The following is a 23,820-nucleotide window of genomic DNA, read 5'->3' as shown; positions in this document are numbered from 1 at the left end:
TATTTTTATATGATATAATATAATAGAAAGATAACTTTTTTTTCACAGTTTTCTTTTACTTTTCTTTTACAATGAATACCAGTCTACAAACTAACTACAAGTTTTTCAATTTATTCCTTTTTTTTCTTCTTTCCCTTCTATTTCACAACCCCTATTTCATTTGATCAACAAATTCCCCTATATAACAAATGTTAAAATATTTAAAACAATAAAGTAATAGATAATATAGGATGGGATTAATTACTGACTCAGTTTGGTACTGTTATTATTATTATAGTTTGTGTGTATGTTTGCCTTACCTGCACTTAACTGCTCTTCTAGATTTGTTGTCAGTTTTCAGAATAAAAAACAATTATAAGAAGAGACTATTTAGTTAATATTTGGAGGAATTAGTCGAATACTAACTCCCAAACTGATGCAATAATAAACTACCTCATGAAAACAACTGACTTTAAGAGCTCAGAAAAAAGTTCCTTATCTTCAAGAGAGTCTTGGGTTATTTTTTTTTATTTAAGAATGAAGGAATGTCAATGTGGGAAACAAGATGCAGTGGAAATCTTGTAACAGATTAAAATTTTGTCTCCAACATGAGCATCAAGCATAAAAAAAAATTAAATAATTTCGCTAGCTCAGATAGGGAAAAGTGACACCGAATGAGGAAATGTTATGAAAAAGAGGAGAATGTACAGGGCCGGATTTTGTGGGGCAACCTGCCTAAGACAGAAAATTATTAGCTTGTAAAATTTTGTAATCTACCATAAATAGATACTTTTGCTTCTAAGAAATTTTTTCCTTAAAATATTTCAAAAAACAAAATATCTTTGAAAATTTTTCTGTAAAATATTGGGTTATAAAATAGATTCGTAGCGTTTTTTACTGATGATTTCAATAAAAACTTAAGATTCTTGTAAATATTTTTAATCAATTATATATGACCCATTTTGATCTCTTACATGTTGCCATCTTTTAATTAATTTTTTTATTCCGTCCTCCCAGAACTTCTCAGATTTTTGCGCTATAAACTCCTCTACTTGCTGTACTCGAGCGAATTAAAGTGTTGCCCGTTAAGAGAGTACTAAAGGGCCCGAAATAAGTGACAATCTGTTGGAGCAGGGTCTGGTAAATAGGGTGGGTGATCACATCCCAGCCAAACTCCAATAATTTCTGCCGGGTCTGTAAAGACACGTGAGGACGGGCGTTATCGTGATGGAAAACTATGCCTTTGTGATTAGCCAATGCTTAGACGCTTTTCCTCAACCGCTGCCTCAATTGTTCCAACAGGGCACAGTTCTGCGATATCCCGTGTCGTAGAGTGAGGGTTGTCTGTGACCAATGCTTGAATTTGGTCATCAACAGTTGAAGGACGACTCGAGCGCTTTGCGTCTTCCAAGTCTAAAATTTCCGGTTCTTAACCAAGCAAACCACTTACGGACGGTGTTGTCTCCTAAGGCTTCATCGCCATACACACTACAAATTTTGATAACCGTCTGTGCAGCGGATTTTCCTTTTTGGAAATAAAAAATAATTAAATCACGAAAATGAATTTTTTCCTTTCCATTTTGAGCAAGCAAAATACCATTTTAAGATAAGGAATCTCGGTTGAAAATGATGCATAAAAGCACCTTAACTAATCCTTTTTAGAATATGTAAACATTATTGACCAAGTAAACATGATTTTATAAACACAGAGGGGATTAAGTTGAAATCTTTAAAAACGCTACGAACTTAATTTACAACCCAATATTATAATTTATAGTTGCTTGATATAGATTGAGTTAGTGTCAGTTTGTTTAATAGATAAAGAACTGTGCAATATTCAATAACATGATACAAATAAGTTTGTTCTTTTTCTGCATAATGTTCTCTTTTTTCTTATTAATTATATTTGGGAATTCTTTATATTCTTTTAATAATTGGAGTTATTTTATATTTCTTTAAAATTTAATTTCATACGCACATATTTATTTCCTGCAAATTCATTCGTAAAATCCTTAATGCTCCTTACTTTGTCACAAATCAAATCATCCATCAGGACCTCAATGTCCCATATGTTGCCGATTTAGCTAGAACCAGATACCAATTCTTCCATGATAAACTTCCCAACCACCCAAACCAACTCGTTTCTAACCTGGCTTCTCCTTCACTACCTAACAATCCTCCTAGGCGTCTAAAAAGAAGATGGCCTCGAGATCTTCTTTAAAATATTTTTGGAGTTCTATCAATGGGTAGATTCTCCACATGTTTGCATCATGTCATAATATCACTTACAGAAAATTTACTTGATGTGTATATATGTATAAGTTATGATGAGCCAGAACGCTAGAGTTAAAAAAAAGGAAAATAGGGCACTAAATGAGACACACAAGCTTCGCTAAGATACTGATTTATTCTGCTTTGTAATCCTCTATATATACATTCTGGGTTGTTTACCTGGGGAGTTTAGGTATTAAGACTCATAATACCTATGTTCTGTTTATAACTTATACAGTTGTAAATAACAATCAATAAATTACTAAAATAAAAAAAATAAACATTTATTTTCGGTCAATTTAAGTATATAAATAATTGAAGTGTATTCAATGTGTCAAAATAAATTGTTATTATGAACTTATGCATGTATGTAATATTAGTGGGAAATAGGAGGATTACTATTTACATATTCAACTTGAACAATAAGAGGCAAGGATAGGGCATAACACTTCTGAAAGTGCGAAACGTAAAGAAAACGATGAAAAGGAATAAATAAATCATGATCATATATAAAAAATTAGGAAGGTGTGACTAGCTAGTCCTATTTCCGCTTTATCATCTTCAAGCCAAAGAGCGGAAGAAAGTACGCGACTTCCAGTTTTGTTTATGGTGCAGTGGTAAACCTGGCTTTTTGTCATTTAGAACAAATTAGTGCATATTGAATTTTAATTTAAACACGTTTGATAAAGCCATATCAGTTTTCACCCATTGTATCAGTAGCTAGTACAATTATGGACCACCACATCCGATAACGGAGTCTTCTATAAGTTATACCCGTTACTAACGGTGTTACAAAAGTGTATTAGGATGAACAACAGAGTTGAGGACATTGTCTTCGCAATTGCGAATGCAGAATACTACTTGTCAGAAGTATTCATGAATACAGAATACATTCGTATTCGGTTCTCGCAAATGATGAGTTAAAATTACATCTGTATTCGTACATGCGAATACAAATTCTACTCGATATTCATGAGTAACGAATAAATTAATCGGATCAATAATCGTTAGTTATGAATACTTTTGATATTTGTATTCGTGGTAGACAAATATAATTGCGAATATTTTATTTTTTACATCTTACTCTTGATCAGATGGAAAACTATTCAACTCGTGGAGTGCGGGGCAGGAGGGAGTGAACAGAAGAACCCATTTATTTATTAATGACTTTATTTAAAAAAAAAAAAATAAATAAATGAGAACGTTATTGTTTTTAGTTTAAAATTTCGGGGTTCTTAAATTTAAGTAAAAATTCTTGTAAAAATAATATTCGTCCTCTTCCAAACGATATAGAAACAAAATTGTGCCCCGATCTCGTCCATATATTTCCCGCCATCTTCTAAATAAATCCAAATTTAAAAAATGTCTTCCCATCAGATCACCTTAACTCTCCGTCGTAAACATCTGCCCTCCTGACCTACAGTATCCTTTCTAAATACTCCACTAACGCCTGTTGAACAGATTCGATACTTAGAACTCCATCTTGACAAGAGACTTACTTGGAATCCACACACAAGACTGAAACGACAAGAAACTGCTTGTAGATTCCGATTGCTTCAACACTTACTTGACAAACGCTCTAAACTTCCCATTCACTACAAAAAATTATTATACACTACGATAATCAGACCAATTTGGACATATGGAATTGAGCTCTGGGGTTCTACCAAACCATCAAATTCCTCCCGCATCCAATCCTTACAATCCAAAATCTACGTAAAATCCTTGATGCTCCATATTACGTTAATAATAATAAAATAAACTCATTCACAAAGACCTTAACATCCCATTCGTTGCAAATTTGACCCAAAACGGATATGCATCTTTTCATTCCAAACTCCTTAACCATCCTAACCCATTAATTCTTAATCTTTCATCCTTGACAATCCTCCGAGGCGTCTGAAAAGAAGATGAACACGGGACCTTCTAATTTAAATAATTGTTTGAAGTACCACCAATGGGTGGTTCCTTCCCAAGATTTTCAAGTGTATATGAAACATACGACATATTTACTTATTGTATTATTTTGTACAGTTGTAAATTACATTAAATAAAAAAAAAAAAAAAGTCTTAGATTCTCTACTAGTTCCATATGTAGCATGTTTGGATGTTTAGTACAGGTTCTGAGACATTCCATATGTTAGTTGTTTTACTGTAATTTCATATTATTTAAGTTCTTTGAAAAAAAAACCACTGGAAATTGTATAACCAGACATTTGGGTTTATACCTACAAAAGAAATAATATGGTCAAGATATTACTGTAGGGTATTTAAAAAAATAAATTTATCTATTTGCGGGTAATAATTTTTTTTTTGTATTTGTATTTTTTTTTTACGATTTGAAACCGTGATTAAGAAAATAAAAGGCGCAATTGAGAGATATTCCTTGTTCAGATTATTTTGAGGTTGTTACGTTTATAAAGAGATAGTGTTCTAGACGAAAGGAATTTACGAAAGTCTTAAAAAGTTTGTTTGCTTTAACAATATTTGAAGATCTACAAAAGATATTTGAAGAAGTGACACTAACCCTCATCTCAGTAATGAATAAGTGGAATAGAACATTTAACCTTCATATTAAGTTTTCTTAGTTTTCTTCTTTCTTTCACACCAAGGCATAGACATTTAAAAAGTTATTGTTATATTCATTGTTAATATTGAATAAATAATCATTTTAAATAGCTAATTGCATCGGGAATTACAAATGGAGGCAAAAGAGGATTACATAAAAAAAAAAGGTTAATGAAGTTCCACTCCCAGTTACAGACAGTTAAAGGAGCAGTAACCTAAAACTTGGGAAACCCAACCTCGACCCGAAGACTGAAGCCCAGGCTGTTGCAGGACATCCTGTTATAAATTCTATATTTTTCAATTCTGTTATTGTCATTAATTCTGTTCTCTCTTCGTACTTTTTTTTTTTTTTTTCACGGAACGGCCTTTCAAGACCACGCGAATATCATTACCTTTTTCTTCTCACTTTTTCTCTTCTTCTCTCCCAGTATTTTCTCATCAATTCTCCGTGCCTTTGCTTCCTCTCTTCCGACCACGCAGTACCCTTCCGTTTTTCTTTATTTGCCGCATAACACTTGTTTATTTCAATTTTTTTTTTCGTACTGTTCTCTATCTAGGCAATCCTTGTCTGTTTTCAATTTCTTTGTTTCCTCTCTCTTTTATTTGCTTCACATATCCTCTTACGCTCTTATATTCACGGATTCTGTCCGACTGAGTTTCTTGTATAGTCTGCTTTGGTCCATTCTCATCATGTGCCCGTAGAATCTCTGTCTTCTGATTCATATTTCGGTTTCTAGGTCATTTATTTCCCTGTAGATTTTCTGGTTGGGTCTTCTAAAAACCCATTTATTTAAAATGGGTTATTTGATCTGTAGCTTTCCTGAGTTTTCTTGGGCCTATAAATTCTCCTCAGGTTCCTTCTTTCTATTTTCAGTAATTTTTCAGGCTAGGGAGATATGTTGTCTCTTATAAAATGGTGTATGTGTGTTTATGTATGTGACCAGTCTAGCTCAAAAACTGAAAGTTGTACAAAAATGAAACTACATGTCCGGGATGTGCCAGTATGTTTTCAGCTACAATTGAATTTCCGGAAGTTCCTCTTCATATAACCGATTTTACAGTTTTTCAACCTTTTCACATAAACCACTTCACTGATTTTGATCAATCACGTCATAAAAATGTATAAATGGTTATTCATATCTGGTATCATTATTGAAATATCTGACCGGACTTAAATGTCGAAATTTCAAAAAAGTTTAATGTACTATTAGTTTTTTTATTTGTAATAATTAACTATCTCTCATTGCTCTCAGTAACAAGCAGTGGATAAATATAAAGTACAAAACAATTTTAAGGTTAACTTAAGAAGGATATTTCGTGATTCCAAGATTGTTATGATAGTAAATTTTTTGATTATTGTCATAATACTAAACAGTGTAATAATTAATATTTTGTTTACGAAACGAAAAGAAATAGAGTGTAATGTTGATAAAATAAGTAATTTAAAAAGTGTCTACAAGCTATTTAATGTAATACTAAATATAAGTTGATGTGATACTAAATACTGTAAACTAGTTAATGTGTTAATGACTAATGATAAATAATTTAACAAAGGGAATATGGTCTGTAATTATGTTGATAAATGGTTTTGGCAGTTATAGTGTAAAAAGATCTTTGAAAATGGCCTGAATGGCCGAAACATTGTGGGATTAAAATAATAAAAAAATTGTTGAGACAATATGGATATTTTTTTATAACTACTGAAAAAGATTATTATAATAGGGGGAAGTTTTGCTATCGTGAATAATAAATTGTAAAAAAATACTAAATATTTTTCCAGATTGAGTGGACTCGATACAATTTTCTATGAAGGTACAGCGGTTCTTTCTAACAATTACCGATAAAATTCCATAGACGCTGCTAACTACACGATCTGTACTATTACAACGCTAGCTATGAGAAATCAAGAGAACTCCTAAAACTTTCTGCGCCCCCCACCAGAGAGAGTTCTGATGGCCTATAATTGACTCTTACAGCCAGCTAATGCTATCTTACGGCCAGCACCATGAACTACAATCGAAGAAATATTTCTAGTGGTTATTTCTTTGTATATACTTTTATTATTTTATTTTTATACCAGATCGGCCTGGTGGGCCTTACATGGTTGATATAACTTATAATATATATATTTTTAACAGTTGATTATGAGGGGCTATAGTCATACAAATGACACCCCTAACTATATAAAATGTTCTTATTAAAAGAAAAAAAAATAGATAAGAATAATGCTTCTTAATAAAAGAGGAAAGTAAAATTAATAACTAAAAATAATGATATTGGTACACTTAAATAAAACAAACAATTGTCTTCTAATAATAAAAAGAAACAAGTTAATTTGAAAAAGGGAAGAGAGAAGTAAACAGAAAAAAAAATAAAAAAATAATTATGAATAAACAAAATGAATAATAATAATAAGTAAATAGAGGTAGTGTGACTATGAATTAATTTTATATTTATTAAAAATTTTCTTTTTAAAAACTTCAGTCTTCGGGTTGAGGTTGGGTTTCCTAAGTTGTAGGTCACTGCTCCTTTAACTGTCGGCAACTGGGAGTGGAACTTCATGAACCGTTTTTTGATACAATCCTCTATTGACTCCACTTGTAATTCGCGATGCAATTGGCTATGTCCTATAAACCAAGGAGCATTAACTGCGATTCTTAGGACTTTATTTTGAAAAGATTGTAGTTTTTTCCTTTTCGTGAAGGATACCGCTCCCCAGACTTCACAGCCGTACATCAGCAGTGGCCTTTGGATTGTTTTAAATATAAGAAAGTTGTTTCTGTATATACTTTATTTATCATATTATAAATATTAAATATATCGTTATATTTGTAAATCTATTTATTGAATAAGTAAAGACTAAAAAATTGTCTGGTCCACTTTGAACAAGTCTCTTATTGGCTGTGCCGACGTTTCCATTATGTGGTTACTCTACCCAGGGAATTCTCTCTGATTGTTACGCTTCACACGGAGACTCATTAAATTCTTTGACTGTTTCCCTGCTTCCTTCAATCCAGTTTTCCGAACAATCACCCCGTCCCCCTTCCTGCGAGGTAGGGCAGGAAAGGTTCCAAAAACCCTGTTAACATTACTCCATAACTCTTTTCCTCTCATGCACCTCCCTCCCCTACTATGTTTTCGACTTCTAACTGTTTTTTTATGATTTTCTATTATCTTTCGTCTATAATTATTATTGGTTTTATTTTATCTTTTGTTTAATCAATACGAGGAGGCCCTTCACCTCCAAATATTTCAAGTAGAATTCATATGGAACGGACAAATCAAACCATAAGATAAGTATTTCACCGTATACCTTCAAGTACCATTGGTAAAAGATTTAATGTTTTTTGTTATTTTAGAGCGATAAAAATTAAATAAAATAAGATTGAGAGACAATTAGTGAACCTACACATACTAGTGGATTAGATAATTCCACATCTATTTCGGAGCTGAAAACTGTATTGTTATTCACTACTTCTCTTTTGGGTCTCTCCTCTGTCTTTTATTCCATTGAGCGTAAGGGCGAATACCCATCGTATCTAAAGCTATTTTTAGAATTTGTTATCTCTTTGTCGACTGTTAGCGAATACCTTGCAGAATGTTGTTACGCTGATGTATTTAATTTGTACTTCTGTGAGATCTCGTATTGTCTGAAGGCTTCTGATATTAGTACACCTTGGTTCTTTCGGTATCCAGACTGAATACATACCTCTACAAAATATAGTTATTACATATACCGGATACACTTACTGTCTTCTTGAAGTATAGCATAAGAATGTCCAAATCCATGAAATTTTAATCTTCCAGCTGTACTGCAGTGAACTTTCTGCTTTTTCTTTCTAAGCCCAAAATCCTGGCCACACTCATTATACCAATGGCCAGTTATTAAAAACCGTGAGTGTGTTTATGGTTGCTGTGTAGCGATAAGTCGTTTCTAGTTGATTTGTCTTTTGGAATGTGGACGTGAGATTTGCTGTATTTTGGCTTTGGACATGCGCCATTTCTGATTTTCCTTATGATGCATGAGTTGGTGGAACGTCAGCTGATTTTTGCTGGTAGCTTAGAGACTCAAGGTTTTGTGATTAGGATCTTCCTATTGTATTCTAACAGTTATTTGATGCCTCTTACAGACATATTACGTATTTTAATATAATCAATTATTTTCTTAAATGACAAAGATGTAAAACAGTGGGCTAAGTATTGTTCCTTGATATTTCATGAAGCATTTTTGATCTCATTAATGAACGAGGTGGACACAATCAAACATTATTTTTAATTTTAAATAAAAAATAATGTTTGATAAAATAAAATGATGAGATTTTAAGGTAATCCTTGGGCTCATCTTTCTTTATTTTTATTGATTGCAGTTAACTTTACATAGTCTCCTATAATGATCTCAAGTAATCAAATTATTATTTAATTGAATACATTTTATTCTGTGACAATAAAAAGAACACTGATTATTAACAACTCACTTAACTGAAAATAAAATAAATATTTTTAATAAATAAATTCTTTTATTCATAGATTAAAATTATATTTATCCATCACTGGATCTTTATCAAGAATATTGTAAATTGTTTTTGTTATGTATATATATATAAATGTGTTTATTTCATGAATATCAAATGTACAATAATTGATATATTGTTTTAGGATACACCCTTATACAATACATACTTTGTAAAAATATCAAATAAACAGGTGATGGAGAAACCCTCTAAATTATTTTATTTATTAGGTATCACAGAGTATGTAGTACAGTACTCAACCAAACTAGCCACACATCTGAGTAGTTAAGGGGTATGAGCTTGTATCCTTTTGTCCTCTAAGCAAAGTAAACTTTTGTTTGGATTGTTTGTTAATTGATTAACAAGTATAACGTAGCAGTGGATGGGTTTATTTAATAGATCCCTCTAATTCCGAGTATAATGACAAATTTCTAAATTAGTCACCTTCAACTTCACTTTTTTAAAAAACCGAAAAAAAAATCCTATAATGAGGTGTAGATGGTTGACCGTAGATTAATAATTGGAGAAGATGGTCGGGAGAGGGGAGGGGGGTTCGGTCAGGAAAAAGCCAAAAAAATAAATAAATAAAAAATATTTAGGTCGAAACGTCGGCATAAATAAATAATTTTTGTTTGTTTATGTTTTTTTTTTTTTTGCTGCCCGACTCCCAGACCATCTTCTCCAACAAATAAACTCCTTTATTTCTAATATGCTACTGTTAATATTTACCTTGAAATGTATGTATTTTTATTCACTAGGCTTTAATTTTAATGATTATTTTCTTATCTATTCAATTTTTTTTTTTATAGCTATGATCGAGGAGAAGTTAGATGAAGTATTAGGCGTGTTCTCTGTAGCACTGGACGGAAGGTTTGAAAGCATTCGCCTCGGGGAAACAAATCTTGGTAACTGGGTATGTTTTAATTTATTTTCATATCAGTGATATAAAATGCTCCATTTTTTTATAGTGACGAACAGCATAACCAAGTAACGATACTAGTGCACCAAAATCGATATTATTTTTAAATAAAAATTTTTATCAATTTATTTGAACTCAAAAGAAAACAAAAAATTTGTAGTAATGAATAGGTAATATAGCTGTAGTATATTGTATATGATATATTTATAATAATAATATTTCAGGTAATAGTATTATTAGTTATAATATGTAAGCAGTAATAATAATATGAACAGTAAATTATGATTATAATAAAATAATATGAATTAAGCGATGTCTTCATTCAGAATCTGACTCTTATAAATTCATTAGACTGTAAACGTTTATAAAACTCGACGAATCGGCTGTTAAATATTCATTAATGGGGAGATTAATTTTCTTTACCTTTTTATTTATTTTTTTTATAAAGCAAAGCGATGGGTTAGAGGACAGAAGAAGTGTGGTCATAATGTCCTTATTAGAAAAATTAAATCGACAAATTTCGGAGATAAAGTTTATACTTTAAACATAAAATAGTTAAAATTCAGGTTTTTTTTTTCATTGTTTGTTATAGTTTCCGACAGATGAAATCAAATAAAAAATACAATATATATATTTTTTACAATATTTGTTTGATTTTACCCGTGACTATGGCCAACTTCTACTCTTTATTTTTGTCAGGAGAATAAATTTTATTACAGTATGAATTCTTCTTAATATATTTTGGTCCTGCAAGAAGAAAATTATTGCAATAAAGATCAACTTTTTTTTTTCTTAAGAGAAATTTAATTATCTTCTACACTTGAAAGTAATAGGTAATATATAATGTATGAAATCATTCATATTATATTTACATTCAAAAAGAAATATATATGAAAATATCAAAATAAAAATTTAAGAAAACGTACCAGACAATAAACATAAATAAATTAAGTAGTAGAAAAGTAAGTAAAATTAGAGAAAGAGTGTTAAGTTAAAATTAAACAAATCATCTGAAGTACTCTCATACCTATGTAAAATATTTACAGTTAGCTTTCGACCAAGTTTTACCTCTCCCCCCCTACTTTTAGATGGGTAAAGCAGGATCGCTGGAGATCACAGCGCTTATCTTTTAGCTGCGTTACTGTGTTGGAAGCTAATAGAGGCTTGTGAGGATGCTATGGCCGGAGACGCTCAGAACTTGAGTGAAGAAGCTGATGATCTCCAGAACTCCAGTAACATATTTGTGCAGTATAGGACTCCAATGGGAGTCTTGGCCGAAAAAAAACATAATAAAATAAAAAAAACAACAACATATTTTTAGTTATTAAGAAAATGTTACAAGACGAAAACATTCCAACATTTCAGGTGGATTATTGAGACAAGCAGGGATAGTTTAGGATTGATGTAAATCGTATGGGATATAATTTACATATTCTGGAGCATTGGCTATTTTCCCAAGATCTTGAGTTTAAAATGATGCTTTTAATGTTCGAAAATTGTTTTTCAAATTACCAGTTTGAAATAAAGTGATGAGTGAGATGTTTTGGTTAGTAATTTACTATATAGTTAAGACACACTATATAGTAAATTAAAAAAGGAAAGAGGAATGGTGTAAAAATAGACAGATGGACAATACCTACGTTTGAGGGAGAAGTACATGTAGTGAAGTATAGACTTATGCTACGTTAACGCAGGAGTATTTAAGTTGGAAGAAGTCAGGGAGAGGTCCCTTTGCAGGCTTCAAATGCTTTCTAATGATCTAACTGGGATGATGGAACGGAGGTATCATCTGAAAATGTTGGCATAGTGAAGAAGATAGCAGAGCCAATTGAAATATAAGTGGTAATGAAAATTGAACTAAAAGTATGATACTGCCTTCCTGAACTATTGGAAAGTATTGTACCACCGTAAACACGGAGTGGACATTCAAAGAGGTATGATTGAAAGACTAGGTAATAAGGATTGGGGTAAATGGAATCCTATCATAAAAACCTTGTCGCTGTCCTTTATCCGATTGAAAATGTTTGTCAAGTACAGAAATACATTTGTGCAATATTTTTTGATTTTTAGTTAAAAGAATATATCGTCAGAAAAACGAATAACTTACTGGTGGACGGAATTCGAGCATGTAAGGGGATTTTTTTAAATTCTAGTAAAGGTAGAAAAGGGTTGAAAGAGATTTTCAGAAAAATTTAAAAGGGCCAAGATAAGGTTAATTAATTATTAAATATTTTGTAGGCTTCTCTAGCTTCAAGATGAGGTTATTTGTAGAGAGTTTCCACATCGGATGGAGTAATCCAATTCTCCCAGTAAAGTGGTTTGTTCGAAGAATAAAATGGTGTAAGTGAGTAAGGATTATAATTTTTTTTAAGTTGCCTAAGAATCTGGTAACTGAGGGTATTATATCCAAGGGGTTTTAACTTACTTGTAGGAATTTATAAGAAGGAGAAATGATTAGGTATGGAGTTTGGAATCAAGGAGATTGGAAATACAATAAATGTGTTGGATAGGTACTACTGACGAAGTTTTTATTTTTTTTTTTTATGACCTTCCTAGTCATTTCTGACACATGGGGAGCTATCTACAGGGTACCGCTCTATCCTTACACTATAGTGGGGGGGGGGGTCAAGTTTTCATATCGTGTGGCCACCACAGAAACAAAAGTCATTCCCCTAGGCCTCAACTACCTGAGCTACAGACGGCCCTCATCTGACAAAGCCTAAGAACCATCAAGTCGGAGGGAATGTGAAATTATGTGCTATTTATCTCTAGGGAGGACGAACAACTACACACCACATGAGCACTGAACCGATGTAAGCACCTTAGAACAGGGAACCCGGAACCAGGTAAATAACTGTATCGAGAATGATGAGGTTTTATGCTTTACACTTAAAAATAATTCCTTATTTAATAGACGAAAACTTGTAAAATTCAGCGAGAATGTCACCCGAGGATTTTCAATTTATTTAGTGTCAGAGGTATAATTAAGAGACAAGACACATTTTGAATCAGTGGTTGTTTGCTAAATTTTTTATTTTATTTTCATATTAAAAAATAAAAATGAAATGGGATTCCTAATCGGATAATTTAGGCGAAGAATACGCAACTTCAATTGCTATATGAAAACTATGTTCCATTAGGTATGTCAGATAAGTTTGGTTCTTGGTAAACAATGGTTAGCTGGTTTGCTGGTTAGATATATTAGATTGTTGTCTGAGAGATGTTAAAGTATTTTATTTCTGACACCGTTCTCTGTTAGCTTAGATTCCCCGTTGGCTAAGTGCACATACTGCAAGTGTTTGCCTGGCCTTGCATTCCTTAGATCTTGTTATCCAAACTAGATACACTGAGATAATAATATTATTTGTGTCGCCACATGTCTATACGTTGTGACAATAGACTGTCAATATTTGTAAGAAATCGATATCCTAATTGGATACAGATTTTATTCAAATATGGCTTACCATTGGGAGGTTATATTATATATTTCTTCAACTCTAGATATTTGCTCTTGGCAATCAAACACCAACGGGAGGATGAGAGAGGCGATTAATTGTTTAATGGTTTAGGTTATATGTTTGCATAGTTTGGTTGTATAGTGGAGAAACAAGATAAGAAAATACATATCAAAGAAAAAAAAGTAAAATAGATGAAAACAGAAAAAAAAAAAAATAAGCAATAAAGAGTGAAGGTAGAGAAGTGAGTAGTTAATGGTTTAAGGAAAGCTTCAAGGAACGCAGAAGATGGAAGACGATCTTATCTCGTCTGGATATGGATAGAAATCATATTTCTAATATGGATGTGGGACTACGTGACTCCAAAAACTTCGTTTCAGTATTGAATTATCTGTCATTAGGGATAAGTTTGGCTGAATTAGCAAGATTAGGGCCAAGGATTTATTTATTTTTATTTATTGATATTTATAACTGTATAAAAAATACAACAAGCAAATTTTATCATAATGACATAATGATAATGATATGATACTAGAGAGAAACTACCCAGTAGTAGAACTCTAAAAACATTTTACAATATAAGGTCACGAGGCCAACTTCTTTTCTGGCGCCTCGGAGGATTGCCAAGAATGGAAGAGGAAGCAAGGTTAGAAACTAGTGGGTTTGGGAGTTTATAATGGAAGGAATGATATCGGGTTCGGGCTAGATCGGTTACATAAGGAACATTTAGGTCTTTATGGATGGTTTTATTAGTAACAAAATAAGGAGAATTGAGGGTTTTACGAAGGATTTTGGACTGTAAGGATTGGATTCGAGAGGAATTAGATGGTTTAGTGGAGCCTCAAAGCTCAACTTCGTATGTCCAGATGGGCCTTATTATTATCATGTAGATCAGTCTTTTGTAATGAATTCGAAGTTTAGACCATTTGTCTAGTAAGTGCTGTAATAGTTGGAATCTGCGTGCAGTTTCCTGTCTTTTCAGTCTTGTGTGAGGATTCCAGGTTAGTCGTATGTCAAGGTGTAGTCCAAGATAACGAATCTGTTCTACAGGGGTAAGAGCCACATTATTAAAGTATACTATAAGGCAGTCAGTAGGTTTACTACGAAGAGTAAATGTGATTTGATGGGATTTATTTTTATCCTCCAATTTCGACACCTTTCTTCGAGGTACTGGAGAGTTTGGGATCCAATCAAAGGGTTATTACTAACTGTGAGCACACAGGTCCAAAGATTAAAATATTAATAGAGGAAAAGAGGTTGAAAAGGAGCATTGTGTTCATAAATATCTTTAAATTTGATTATTAAAATCTGTACCGCTACAACCCATGAAGGTCAGGGGTTCAGTACTTAGTAAGGAAGTACTGCAACTAGACCAGCGGTTGTGCAAGGAGGTGATTTGGTCAGAATCACGCTCGACCGCCAGATTTTTACGTAATTAACGGTGCCCAATTTAAGAGGCTGGGTGGACCCCAGGAGTTGACTCACGGTCACATCGTAACAGAAAACACAGTCAACAGTCCAAACGTAACAGACAAAAGTCCTTGGAATTAGTAGCCACGCGCCTTTCTCCGGCACTACCCGCGTTCCCAAAATTTGATTATAAGTGCTTTTTTTTTTTTTTTTTTTTACATTATTTAATAGAAGTAATTTTTTTTTTTGGTTCGGTTATTATAAAAATTCTACCATCACCAGTAACTGATTCTCATAATGAAGGAATAAAATTAATTTAAAGAGTGATGGAGTATATTTTTGTAATGATTTTTTAAAACTTTATCATGGAGAGAGATAATTTTGAGTTTAGAGAGCTAGGATATATGAAAATGATTTATACTATTATTAATAAATTTAGGGAAAATCGAATGGAGGAACACCCTGGTGGAACAAGCAGAAAAGTCTGTTAGCCTAGACTTTGGTGGCTGCAGGATGTGGAGGACAATCTTGGGACTGTGTGTTTTGGAAGATGGAGAAAAGCAGGTCTGTGTGCTGGAGGATTGTGGAGTAGGCAAAGGTCCAACAAGAAGCACAGCAACATCGGATGATGATTTATGAAATCCTATAACGAGATCTTAAACTGACCATGAGCCTAAAAAATATTTGATCTTTTCATAATTTATTTTTGCGCTGTGGAAATCAAGACACAGGTGGTGTTCTTTCATTTTTACTCCATTCATTTATCTATTATGGTTCTAACTCAGAAGATTGGCCTGCATTCATTTAGATTTTCTTTCTGAGGATATCAGTAAGTGAAACAACTATTTTTAAAACATATGCTTTTAACCAATTAAACCGTGTGGTTTAATACACAATGCAAAGTATTTAAAAAGAAATTGATCTAATTTTCTATTGATATTTAATAGCTTTTGATGTTTGTCCATGGATTCATTAACACACTGTAACACTACACACTATAACAGTCGTTCGTCTCTGTAATAAAATAAATTATGATGTCTCACGGTTAAATGGATGAAGAATCTATTTATTCTGATGTTAAGGGGTGAACATTTGCTCTTTCTGACTAACGCTAGAATGCCATCACTTGCCTTAATCATAACAGCACTTTATTTCTCCACCTGATCTTGTGTTTTGTCCAATGTAACATTTCATTTTTTTTTTTCTGCTGCTTTTGGCATAAATAACTGTACTAGTAATAAATAAATGCTTATTGAATGTGTTTAAATTTTATAAATTTTTAAACTTATTCAGCCCAACTTATGATAATATGGAGATAAATAAGGGAGATGTTAATAAAAAAAAATGAAGACTTTTTTTTTTACTAAAAATAATCTTGAAAACATTTTTTGGGAACCAATATAACTGTTATCCATCTTCAATTTTTTTTATTTCCTTGTATCTATTCGTATATTAGTAATTTTGTATATGTATACATAGATATGTAATTCCTCATTTCAAGAAAATTCCCACTATTTTATTGCTACTACATAAAATTTATTCAATAATTTTTCAATTTTTACTAGCTATAGTCACAATAAAATATTGAAAATCGAGCATTATTGTCCAACTTAATTATTGTCCATAAATAAATACAATACACACAATAAATTCAAAAATATGAGAGGTGATGAAGAGGTTTGCTATGAGAGCGTCAACCTTTTAGGATTGCTGGCAAAAATATTAATCACTTCTTTTAAGTTGGTTACCCTCTTTGATTTATTTTCAACATAAATTCTGAGATTATTAAAATGGAAAACTGTAAGTCATAATAGGAAGAATAAAATTTAATAAAGTTTTTTTTTTTATTGGTTTCCCTCAGAGACGAATAATCGCGCTCATTGAATCTTATCTTCTTTACCGAAGAATCAACGTATATTCATCTTGTCCCTTGGAAGGTGCGGTTGTGATCTTGTGATCCGTGAAGTTGTCAACTCGAAAATGTTACCTACTAATTATAACATATTTCCAGATAGAAATCTTCTATCAAATAAGTTAACTATTTTCTTTATTTTTTTTATCGGGTCTCAAGAATCTAGGGGAGAGCCGCAACTCCCCTCTGCCTACGTCCATGTCAAACCACAATAATGATGATTACATAATATAACTTCCTCAAGTAATAATAAATCGAACTAAGTTTATTAGTTAATATTTCTTAATTAAAAATTTTGGACTTGTACATCCTTACTATATTAACTAACTTCTTAAGTATACAGAAGGAATATACGCTGTTAATCGATGTCAACAGAATCATATTCTTTTTCAGAATCGACATTAAGCTGATGTAGTGCACCATGGTATTCTATTTGTTTTCTGATATATTGGCATAACCAAAATATATAATCTATATTTGAACGGTTTGGTCTAAACGTAGAGTTAGTCTCAGGTAATTTAACTGAGCGTATTATCTTTTTCTGTTGACTGAAATTTTTCCATAGCTTTTTCGAGTTCCATCTAACTGGGTTTTTTTATTACCAGTTTAGTCCTCTAGTTTATAGAAGTGATTATAATTTACCCTATTAAAAAAACTTTTTTGAAACTCATTCAGTATGTCTGCCGGATATTGTTTTCTTCTTTATCTTTTATCTTTAATTCCATTCATTACTGGTTCAAAACGTCTACGCGACCTATTAACACCCTTTTACAGGATTCGTTTAATTACTTTTTATTTCTCTAATCTTGTTTTTTAGATATTTTCTCTATTGTTTTATTAGATATTTAAAAGGTTTGGACTCTGAGAATCGGAAGTAGGCAACATTGTTTTCGGTGGGATTATTTAGAGCTTTTAATCCAGTGGATTTCCATTTTTCGTTCATATTTATACAATCTTCATCAAAATATGAAGAAGATGTTCATCAAAATGTTGTAGAGGTGACTCGTTCAGCATATTTTAAACATGACAGCCCTGGTGAAGCCACTCCCGACCATTGCCTTCATATTTTGAAAAATGCTGTCTATCATTTATTCATATAATCTTCATCGAACCAGGTTTTATTCGTTTGTTTTTTTACTCTCGTTTTTTTTTTTTTTTTTTTTTTTTTTTAATAATTATTTATTATTTACTTATTATTATTTTTCATAATTTTTTTCGTTCCCACATAAATTGCCGATCTCTACAATATTAATCCCTACTTTTTTGAGATTTTATTTTATTATCCCTTAAAGATTCTAAAACATCATATTTACTTTTAAATTCTTATAGAGGATTTACTCCAATAGAGGGCTTTTCAACTTCTTTATATTAAATTTTTCGGAACACAAACTGTTTTCGTCTTTCATTTTTGTATTTCTATTTTTACGCTTTGATTATATCGTTTTGTGCCAAGAAATAATTGATTTTATTTGAGTTTTATGAATCATAAAAAAAAATTCATGGTATAAGTGTATGTTATTCATGGCTAAGGTTTTTATATGTTCGATTTAATAGTAAGTATCAATTACTTAATTCAAAAGAAAATTTATAAATGGCCATTGACTAACTCAGATTTTTTGGTTTGTGGCCAATTCCTTTAAAGAAATACTGTTGTTGGTTCCTAGGTTTTACACCTCTCGAGTATGTTCCTGCCATGGTTAAGTTTAGAAATGTTCTCATATTTATTTTTATATCGACCTGCTATCGTTAAATCCTTTCTTAACTCGCTCCGATTGTGTTACTGTGATTTAATGTGGATTATTTATTGATTTGTTTTTTAGCCAAATTGTTGTTATCCTATCGCAATAACATTTTTTAAATGTATTTATACTGCCTTACTTTTAGGTTTTTGTGTGTTGATGCTAAGATAAAATATTCTTTAACAGGTCTGTGATGTTATTTTGGCTGCTACTGGGGCTGATCTCGTCATCCTTAATTCAGGTACGTTACGCTCAGATCGAATTCACCCTCCTGGACCATTCACGATGAGGGATCTCATGTCTGTAGTGCCAATAACAGATCCACTTTGTGTCATAGAATTAACTGGTGAGTTGGCTCTCCATTTATTTAATTAATAATATGATTCACTTTTTATTATTACTGCTTAATGAATTATATTTTATCAATTAAATAATGAGTTTTAATTTATTTTAAAATGATCACTTCCTTGTGGCCTCCATAAAATTAATGTCCCGAAACCGAATTATTTAAAAAATTTTACGGTTTTTTTTTCCGTTTCCATGATTGTTTATGTATAGGACTGTGTACTTTGGATTGCCCTTCAGTTTTTTCTTAAATAGAAATCATTTTTGTCGGATTATTTGTTATCATCTAATCAATTCACAATTCAATTTTTTCCAAACAATTTTTTTATTTTTATTTATTTATTGATATTTACAACTGTACATAAATACTTCAAGTAAATTTGAGGTAATCATAATGGTATAGTACAAGCATGTAGAGAAACTACCCATTGGTAGCACTCTAAAAACATTTTAACAATATAAGGTTTCGAGGCCATCTTCTTTTCAGACTCCTCGGAGGATTGTCCGGAATAAAAGAGGAAGCAAGATTAGAAACTAATGGGTTTGAGTGTTTATGGGGTTTGTAATGGAAGGATTGATATCTGGTTCGGGCTAGATCGGTTACAAATGGAACATTAAGGTCTTTGTGGATGATTTTCCAAACAATTATTTTATAATTTAGAGAATTTCATTAATGTACATATCTCAATTTTTATTTTATATCTATTTAGTAGAATATTTAAAAATTGAATATCGTATTGAAATTTATCATATCCTCTCCCTCAATCTTGATTCTTTTTTCCGTACTTCAATTTTCCACCCCCTCAGTTTTTTTTTTTTATCATAAATAGCATTATCTGAAACCTGGCTTATGTCTTCCCATTTCCAACAGACTTCCTCTCAGTTCGATTCCAGTATGTAGTCGTCTGAGTCCAATCTTTCAAGACAAACCTCTCCACTCTGGTATTCCACAGGGTTAGTCCCTCTCTCCTATCCTATTTTCAGTCTATATTAGTGACCTTTCTACACACTTCCATTACTCCGAATGCCATATTTATGCAGACGATTTTCAAATATACTTCTCCTTCCCAATTTTCGACCAATCATTAGAATACTCCAAGAAACCATGGACCGCTTATGTCATTAGGCAGTGGCTAATAAGTTGGAATTGAATCCAGAGAACGATGCGCAAAAGTAATAGGCCTCAATCACCTCCTCAAAATTGTTCCTTCCAACTCTGTTCTTAAATAAAAATCCCATAAACTTCCATTCAACCGTACAAAACCTTGGAATCACCATTAGTTTTGTTTTATAAAAACTTTTCCTAAAAACAAAAAACACCTCACCTATCATAACTTTTTCAACCTTAATGCGATCAAATTATCTTCCTCATCCATATCCATTTGAAACCCATAGATCCATAGTTACTTCCTTAATAATTCCCCACTTGTAGTCCTGCTGTACGGGATATGCGGGTGTCACTGGGGATCTCGAAGTTTTATGAAAATTATAACGATTAATAAATTTCCATGTATATTTCTTCTTTGGAATCCCGAGGGAAACTTCTATTTACCGTTTTTATGTGGGGTTAAAGTAACTTTACCCTTCCTACTGTCATAAGTATTTCCTTGTATCCTTTCTTTACATAGTCATCAAATTTCGTCGTTTCTCATATGGCTCAGATCTCCTTAAGTTCAAATCGTTTGTTCATTACCGCAAAACCCTTTTCCGGTCTTTAGAGCTATTTTCCCACCGAACTGCAACTTCTGACAGATCCTTCCTTATTAGATCCTCTTCCCTACAGAATTCCACCCCTACTTCCATACATCGCTCTAGTACTTAATTAAAACTCCATGTATTCCATCATTTCCTCTCTACTCAGTCCCACTTGAATTCAAATAATACTTTTCTAAATATTTTCTAATCTAAGTATTGATAGAATAAGTCCATTTTTTATTTTGATTTTTTCTATGTATTAATTTGACGCTCTAAGCCTTCTTACTATTTTTTTATTGCTATTCTAAGGGGCCGTGTACCAGAATAAATAAAAAAATTATTATAATTAGTACCAGTACGAGCTTTTTAATTATAGTGGTTCTTCCACTGTATGTTTGGACCATGTTTGATACTGAGCTTAGCAGATTAACCAGTCATAAGTTTTAAATTATCTTTATAACTACTATTAGATCCATATGTAGTAAATAAAATAGTATTAAGATTAAGTTATTTTAAAATATTCTGTTGCTTTCCGAGAAATACTTACAAAAAATATTTTTTTCAGTAATGTTATTTTTTAAAATTTCTAAACTACGTATTTTATCGAAAAAATAACTGCTTTGCTGGAATAGTGTATTTTATAGATTGTACCGTAGACTATAGTTACTTTTTGACAACCCTACTAAGTTTGATGAGATAGTTTGTAGAGCAGGGGTGGCCAAGTCGATCGCTAGGCTAATTTTTGTAGATTGCTCACAATGTCTCCGGTGGAATTCCGTGTCCCATGGACTTTGAAGCGATTGTAGAAGACAAAACTTACTAGCAATAGTTTAATGCATTCTGAGAATTCCTAGATTTCTGACAGCCTGACACTGTGCCATACAGCACAATACATTTTGACTTATATGTTACACTTCTCACCGGACGCAACAGTTACGACTAGACTCATCGAAAAACATAGTCAATTAGTTTGAATATTTGGTAGTGTCATATGGTAGCTTCTTTTCTTTTGTATTAACAGTATTGTTATTATTTAATATTATTTATCCCCGGTGACCACGTTTAGTTTCAATTTTTCTACTGTTTAAGATGGAAGTACATTTTATATGTTATAAATTAAATTGCTTTTCTTACCTATCTATTTCCTTGTTAAGTGAGCATTCTTGGCAACAGATCCCTAAACTGCGGTCATCACAATGAGAGAAAAATAAGAAACAGTATTACAAATATATTAGAAATAACAATAATTCTATTTGCATTAAGATTAGTATTGTAAACCGTAATACATATTTTAGGGGTATTTATGATTTTTACTTTAACATGTTAAAGCGTGTTAAATGGAAAAACTTATGTTAAATGGAGAAATATTTCCTTCTATATGGCTGAGAGTCTGTTACTAGGTCTGTTAAATGGAATATGACGTCACGAAACAGACCAGCTGAGCTTGTCACCGTTTTATTTGTTATCGTGTTAGGTTACTTACTCGTAGTTTGTGTTTTTTTTTCTTTTGTTTTGTGTTCTGCACTTTTTAAAAAATATAATCAGTAGCCAAACTTTTTACACTTATTTTAGGCATGTTGTAATAAATTACTGTAATCAAAACTTTGAAGTAAACAATAACATGAAGTTTTGGAAGGAAAGGTTACTAAAGAAGTTGCTTAGAAAATCCGCTAGGAGCTCTTATGCATTTATCATTTAACATGACTTTAAATAGGGCTGCTCAATACTTAAAACATTTTACATTTAACACAAATTCATGCATACCCCTATTATAACTTTTACATACTTCTTGTAAATTTGAATATATTTATATTAGATTTTAATATACTTATATTGCTGTTCCTGATCGTAATATGCGATACTGTTATTATTTTTTTCAATGTAAAGGAGATAATTACAGCAGTTCAGGAGTTTTTGAATTTTATAGGAAAATATTTAATTCAATATTTTACTTTAAATTGTCATATTATTTTTTTATTCCATACTATACCCATGAACATGAGTAGTAAACAGAAAAAATCAAAAACTGATCACTTTAATGAAAAATGGGAACTTGATTACTTTTTTAAAAATGGTGAATGATAAATGTTGTTGTTTAATATTTGCTGGAATGCACCTTATACTAAAATACAGAATGCATTTTACACCCCTTTTACACCTATGATAAGTCGATCGCGACCCATTTTTAAGATAAAAAGTTGGCCACTCCTGCTATAGAGGATAAAATCAAAACTTTTTTTTGGCCATATGTACCACACTATTCAATAACTTCCTTTAAACGTTAAATTACACGAAATTTATGATAGATGACATCTATATTTTTTGAATGTATGCTTGAGGAGCTTGGCATCATCCAAAAAGAATACTTTTTTAGTCGATTTTTCGCAGATGGCCGTTGATCTAGGCATTCTTTGAAGAAGCACACTATATAGAGATTGAAAGAGCATGACATTTCATATGGAGCACATATAGAGTAGTTAATATGCAAGAACGCTCACCTTCTCGCATATTAACTAAACGCATAGGAAATCGGTTTTACGTTCTTAGTGCTGTTAGTACGCTTGGATTTAGAGGCGTTATTCATTATTAGCTGCTCTGTTCACTATTTCAATTTTTATTAATTTGTATAATTTATCCATATTTATAAAAGCACTGGAACGTATAAACAAATTAATAGCTTATTTTTCGTATTCTATAGGGGTATGAAGGATCTAATAATTTATTTTTCTGTCTTCTGAAATTACAATTACTAAATGATCTAATTAGGTGGAGTGAATAATTCTTCCATAATAACTAGTTAGAACAATGCTTTAAATTGTTAATCTTAAGGAATTGAGTGGACAGAAGGTGGTCAGATAAAGAACGTAACCGCGGAAAGAACTTAAAAAAACTTTATTGGTATCAAAGTTACAAAATATGCACTACTACTACTACACTATTACTACGAATAACAAAGTAGCAACTCTAATAACTGAATGAACTCCTTAGCTCTGTAACAGGGGGATATAAATACAAT

The 23,820-nt window shown here is 31.8% G+C and overlaps 1 protein-coding gene across 4 annotated transcripts in view; it reads left to right on the top strand.

Annotated features, from left to right (window-relative positions):
* Positions 1-23,820, top strand: part of LOC112211301 (trifunctional nucleotide phosphoesterase protein YfkN) — a 100,704-nt gene that overhangs the window by 44,722 nt on the left and 32,162 nt on the right. For all 4 annotated transcript variants that reach the window (XM_067053032.1, XM_067053031.1, XM_067053030.1 and 1 more), the window contains 2 exons: positions 10,139-10,242; positions 18,951-19,110. In XM_067053032.1, the coding sequence (XP_066909133.1) occupies positions 10,139-10,242; positions 18,951-19,110 (264 nt within the window). The remainder of the gene's footprint in view (positions 1-10,138; positions 10,243-18,950; positions 19,111-23,820) is intronic.

This window comes from Halyomorpha halys, unplaced genomic scaffold (genome assembly GCF_000696795.3).
Source record: "Halyomorpha halys isolate HHAL.00 unplaced genomic scaffold, Hhal_1.1 Scaffold68.1, whole genome shotgun sequence".
Taxonomy (NCBI): Eukaryota; Metazoa; Arthropoda; class Insecta; order Hemiptera; family Pentatomidae; genus Halyomorpha; species Halyomorpha halys.
Note: the sequence above shows the minus strand (reverse complement) of the source record. Positions and strands in the feature narration are given on the sequence as shown.